Here is a 6,302-nt window from a genome sequence, read left to right as displayed (position 1 = left end):
AAAGAAAATGCCACTGTGAGAGTGAAAAAGCCAAATGACATTTGTATTAATAAATTACTACATAGTTTTGACCTCACTGAGCCCCTAAAGGAGTCTTTGAGACCCTGAAATTGGTCTAGGAGTCTCTGGACCACCCTTTGAATATTGCTGCTTGCAGAGAAAGTAACTTCCAGTCAGGAGAGAGGATTGTGAGTTAATAAGGACAATGAGAGAAATAAGATTCCGGTTATCTCCCTGGAGTGTCAAAAGCTTCAGCCTCTCTTTTGCAGCCGCTTGAGGCATCTGCTCATTTGCTGTAGTATCTGTTGTATAAAGTGTTCTATAGTTCTGCCTGACAAATATGGTCAAAGACTTGCTTGAATTCATTGGAACTTCATTCTAAAGTATTTAAAATATGGCCCAATAGTTTACAGTATATAAATCATTATTTATTCCAGTTAGAAGACTGGTGGATTTAGGTTTGGGAGAAGGGTGAGAGGTTGGAGAAATTTGGTGTTTTAGTGATGGCTCAGGTTCAGTAGGAGAATATATTTTTTCATTGAGATATTTACCAGCTTTTAAAATTACTACTTGTATGGATAATAAAAGGATAGTTATGGATAAAGCAACCAAATAAAAGAAACAGAGAACTGATTCCATATTAGCTGTGTCTCTTTGGGCTTCTAGTTTTCTTTTCTTTTCTTTTTTTTTTTATTTTGAGACAGAGGCTCACTACGTCGCCCTCAAGGTAGAGTGGGGCGGCATCACAGCTCACAACAACCTCCAACTCTTGGGCTTAAGCGATTCTCTTGCCTCAGTCTCCCAAGTAGCTGGGATTACAAGCACCTGCCACAATGCCCTCCCCCCCTCCTTTTTTGGTTGCAGTTGTCATTTTAGCTGGCCTGGCCGTTTTCAAACCCTCCAGCCTCAGTATATGTGGCCAGTGCTGTAAACTGTGCTGGTTTCTTCTAGTTTTCTTATGCAAAAGATAGATTTATTTTCCTTGTATAAGCCAGTGGTTCTCAACCTGTGGGTCATGACCCTTTCACAGGGGTTGCCTAAGACCATCCTGCATATCAGATATTAGTACAATTCATAATAGTAGCCAAATTACGAAGTAGCAACAAAAATAATTTTATGGTTGGGGTCACCACAACATAAGGAACTGTATTAAAGAGTGGTGGCATTAGGAAGGTTGAGAACCACTGATCTAAGCTGTTCTTAGAAGTTCTAATTGGAGATTAAAAAACACAAGAAGAATAACAAAAAACATCTACCACTGTTTTCTGGGAGTATGGATGTTTGAAGATGTGTCAGTGGGTCACTGGTATTTTGGAGAGCGTGGCAGACAGTGTGTTCAGGTTTGATGACTGTGTCTGTATCTGCATGCCCCAGGTAGTTAGTGCTCTTGTCCCAGGAATCGCCATTGGTGTGCAGATCTCTGTTGCCTAGAGAATGTCTTTGGTAGCCTGAATTGAACTGGTGCTGTCTGACAAAAGAATAATAAATTGCATTAATAAAGCAACACATCTTCTGGTCGACTGTCAGGCAGCTGTGAGGAAGCTGCTTTCCACCCAGCCTTCATGTTTCTGGGCTGTCATTGTGTTGCTGCTGGCAGCCAGGCCAGACCACATTTAACTCTGGCCTTTGCTTCCTCTTCTTCTGTGTTGTCATGTTTTGTTCCCTCAAGTTTCAGGAAAATCTAGAAATGATTGCTTTTATAGTATTAATTCAATAGCATCTTTAATTTTATAGTTTTCTTCTTTTAATTTCTGCATTTTATTTGCTGGTCAAGTACTGGCATGCAGTTTGAGGGGGAAAACAATGTTTTATTCACTCATTTTCCTTCTTTATATCTGAAATTTTCTTCCCTTTCATCTTTGCAGTCTCTGATTATGGTGCAGAGTCTGGACTTGAGAGTTATTTCTAGCATTTATTACCTCTGTGACTTTATTCACCTTACTATAAAGATCTTAATGTTCTCATCTAGAAAATGCCAGTGAGGATACCTACTTTTTGGTATAGGTGGGAGGATTAAGTAATATTGTACACACGGAACTTACAGAAAGGTTAACATCCTTTTGCTCACTCAAGGAAGGAGAACTAAGAGGTAAGTACTGGGAATTATAATAAGCACATGGTAGATCCACACTGAATGAAAGGAGAATACTGCAAAGACTAATGTGCTGGCCCACCAGAAGGCTAGCTAGACATCTCCTGACCCAGAAGTAACCGTGTACCTCATGAGCCTTTCTTTCCTTTAAAGCATGCTTGATGCCCAAGTACCAGAGGGTATCATAGAAATGTCCTGTTTGGAGTTTGCATAAAGAGTCCAGGGAAGCATCCACCTTTTCTTTTTTGAGAGATCAAGCTTGTTTGACCACCTCTGGTCCTTGACTCACTCAGAAGGTTTTTCCCCTAACTCAGCTCTAGGAGGGAGGAGACCTTGTGGCAGTCTTGGAACCAGACTTCCATTCGTATGGATAAGGAACAGTATACTTTGAGAGGGATGCTGATACTATTTAAAGAAGCTTCTCTTGTAAAAGTGGATCTGGGGGGTGGGGTGGGCAACCTCCTCCTATAAGTTTTAACCAAATTTTATATAATATATACATACACACGTATGTACACATACATTCATATATTTTATTTTTTCGAGATAGAATCTCACTCTGTCACCCTGGATAGAGTGCCATCGCATCATTGTAGCTCACAGCAACCTCAAACTCTTGGGTTCAAGTGATCCTCTTGCCTCAGCCTCCTGAGTAGCTGGGACTACAGGGACCTGCCACTATGCTTGGCTAGTTTTTCTATTTTTAGTAGAAACAGGATCTCACTCTTGCTCAGGCTGGTCTCAAACCCTTGAACTCAAGGGACCTGCCTGCCTCAGCCTCTCAGAATGCTAAAATTATAGGAGTGATCCACTGGACCTGGCCCAAATGTATATTTTAAAGAAAAGAATTACCAGAATTACCTTTAAAAGTACTTGACATCTTAATCTTACAACAATGAAATATCAACTCTGGCTCAACATAGCTAGGGTTTAAAATAATTGAAGATACCATTTCTTTAAAAGTCAGTGTATGTCAGTATATATGTAAAGGCTTACTCTTAAAGTTTCTCTTCGTGTTGTTGGCTTTACACATTAGGGTAGAATTCCTCCAGCATGTAGAAGACAAAGAAGAAGCCTTTCTTTTTTAGTGTACCTACTAGAAAGAAATTAGTTTTCAAGTTTCTAGTGTAAGAAGAAATTGCTTATACCTCCTAAGAGACAGTGGTCATAAAGGCAACAGTATGCCCTTATTTGTTTAATTCTCTATGTAGTACTTACTGTGCTTATCCTTCTCTATTGAGTGTGTTTCCCCTTAGTATTATCCACTATCTTACTATCAGAATCTCTTACACTCTCCCTCCTTACCTGAAAGAAAAATTGGAATCTGTCTTCTGTGAATTGCTATCTAGATATTAAGAAAAAGGAAAGTATAGAAAGTTCTACTTTTTACTCCTGTTTACTCAGATCCTCCACATGAATGGTCTTGGAATAATGTCAGTACTGACATTGAAGTCCACAACCATCCTTGGCAAGAGTGGTTGGGAGATACTTCACAGTCTCACAGGAGGCAATTTGTCATCGAATTATATAACATCAAGTTATGGACTCTATCCTCATTAGAAGTACCCATTGACTTTTTTTTTTTTTTTTTTTGAGACAGGGCCTCAAGCTGTCCCCCTGGGTAGAGTGCCGTGGCATTACAGCTCACAGCAACCTCCAACTCCTGGGCTCAAGCGAGTCTCCTGCCTCCGCCTCCCAAGTAGCTGGGACCACAGGCGCCTGCCACAACGCCTGGCTATTTTTTTGGTTGCAGCCGTCATTGTTGTTTGGCGGGTCTGGGCTGGGGATTCGAACCCGCCACCTTAGGTGTACGTGGCTGGCGCCTTAGCCAGCTGAGCTATAGGCGCCAAGCCCCCATTGACTTTTTAATCCTGTGATCTCCCAGTCTAGTAGGCTTCCTGCTGACCTTGGCTTATGTTTTTATTGGCTTTTCTCTTTCTTTTCTGTATTTTTTTGTTTTTTGATAAATGAAGTTGTAGATTATACTTAAGAAGCCATCTAGAAAACTTAAAAACCTAGTTAGGTGGTGCCTGTAGCACAGTGGTTATGGTGCTGGCCGAGGCTGGTAGGTTCAAACCTGGCCTGGGCCAGCTAAACAGCAATGACAACTGCAACAACAACAACAACAACAAAAATAGCTGGGTGTTGCGGTGAGCACCTGTAGTCCCAGCTGCTTGGGAGGTTGGGCAAGAGAATAGCTTGAGCCCAGGCGTTTGAGGTTGCTGGGAGCTATGATGTCACGGCATTCTACTGAGGGGGACATAGTGAGACCCTGTCTCAAAAACAAAAAATCTAGTTAAAGAAATACTTATACTTTTTTGGATTGTTGCTTGAATTGGGAGTTACCTATAACTTTTGATGCAACTTCAGTTATTTGGTTTGGTTTGAAACCCCAAAAGGTCGTGCATTTATGTTTATTTCATTGTAAGTTTTCTATGATAGAGAAGATTTGATTGTTGCAATTATTGAGGCAAAGTTAGAACCAATGCATCGTCCATTTGAAGTTTTTTTTTTACCTAACGGTATATAACTGAAGTGTTTCTAGAACTTTTTTTCCTTCCTTCTCCCTCCCGTTTATTGTTTTAGACATGAAGAACAGCCGAGGCCTTTTGTGTTGCATGCATGCTTGAGGAACTCAGATGATGAAGTAAGATTTCTACAAATGTGTTCTCGGGTTCTGGTGTCTTGTCTCCTCCCCTCCAAGGATGTCCAGTCTCTCAGCTTACGTGTCATGCTTGCAGAAATTCTCGCAACAAAAGGTAGACCTATGAAATTGATACTACTAAGGCAATAAGTGTGCAAACTAATGTGCTCTGTGCTAATGTGATAATAGTTTGTATAACACCTATGCAGACCTTGCTTACTATGGGACATAATGAGAATTAAAGCATTTTCAAAATTTCAAGTTTAAATATCTCTCAAAAAATGTACTTGGCCATACATGATATACTTTAATTTTTTATGTAACATGTTTAATGCCCAGTCTATTCTGTAGTTTGTTTTGACACAGGAAAATTCTTATGTTCTTGATAGGGAAGCATTCATGTAGGATAGCTTTTGAATCATCCAGGCCAATAATATATGAATTAATGAAAGTATGTATGTACTTTGTGTGTGCCTGTGTATTTAAATTCTGATTAGTGTTTGCATAAGCTTCACAGATAATGCCTATATAATGTGTTACTTAGTGATAGCAATACATTCTTAGAAGTGTGTTGTTAGGCTGTTTCGTTGTATGAACATCATAGAATATACTTCTGTAAACCTGAGTAGTACAGCCTGTTGTACACATAGGCCGTGTGGGATAGTCCTACACAGCCCACCCACACTGGATGTGGCTGTGCTGGATACTGTAGGAAGTTGTAACACAATCGTATTTGTGTATGTGAGCAAAGAAAGGGTACAGTAAAAACATAGCATAGAAGATAAAAATACCATGAATGAGCCTTACAGGGCTGGAAGTGTCTCTGGGTGAGTCAGAGAGTGAGTGGTGGGTGAATGAAAGCTGAGGAGCATTACAGTACATGACTGAAGACTTATAAACACTGCACTTAGGCTACACTATAAATTTTGTAAATTTTCTTAATAATTTAGCTTTGGCTGGGTATGGTACCTCATATCTATAATCCTAGCAATCTGGGAGGCCAAGGCAGGTGGATTGCTTGAGCTCAGGAGTTTAAGACCAGCCTGAGCAAGAGCGAGACTCTGTCTCCACTAAAAATAGAATAACTAGGGCGGCACCTGTGGCTCAGTGAGCAGGGCGTTGGCTCCATATACCCAGGGTGGCTGATTTGAACCGAACCCTAGCCAAACTGCAGCAACAACAACAAAAAAATAGCTGGGGCATTGTGGCGGGCGGCTATAGTCCTAGCTACTCAGGAGGCTAAGGCAAGAGAATCACCTAGGCACAGGAGTTGGAGGTTGCTGTGAGCTATGACACCATGGCACTCTACTGAGGGCAATAAAGTGAGACTTTGTCTCTTAAAAAATAGAAAAACTAGCTGGGCATAGTGGCGGGTGCCTGTAGTAACAGCTACTTAGGAGGCTGAGGTAGGAGGATCACTTGAGGTCACTGTGAGCTATGATGCCACAACACTATACCCAGGGTGACAAAGTAAGACTCTGTCTCAAAAAAAGAAAAAAATTAACTTTAGTTTACTGTAACTTTTTTACTTTTATAAACTCATAAACTTTTAACTTTTTTTTTTTT

The 6,302-nt window shown here is 40.5% G+C and overlaps 1 protein-coding gene across 1 annotated transcript in view; it reads left to right on the top strand.

The window, feature by feature from the left end:
• SNX25 (sorting nexin 25) overlaps positions 1-6,302 on the top strand; it is a 90,233-nt gene that overhangs the window by 24,501 nt on the left and 59,430 nt on the right. Inside the window, exon 4 of the mRNA XM_023514904.1 lies at positions 4,679-4,851. Within this exon, the coding sequence (XP_023370672.1) occupies positions 4,679-4,851 (173 nt within the window). The remainder of the gene's footprint in view (positions 1-4,678; positions 4,852-6,302) is intronic.

This window comes from Otolemur garnettii, unplaced genomic scaffold (genome assembly GCF_000181295.1).
Source record: "Otolemur garnettii isolate 467f Iridium unplaced genomic scaffold, OtoGar3 scaffold00061, whole genome shotgun sequence".
NCBI classification, from domain to species: domain Eukaryota; kingdom Metazoa; phylum Chordata; class Mammalia; order Primates; family Galagidae; genus Otolemur; species Otolemur garnettii.
Note: the sequence above shows the minus strand (reverse complement) of the source record. Positions and strands in the feature narration are given on the sequence as shown.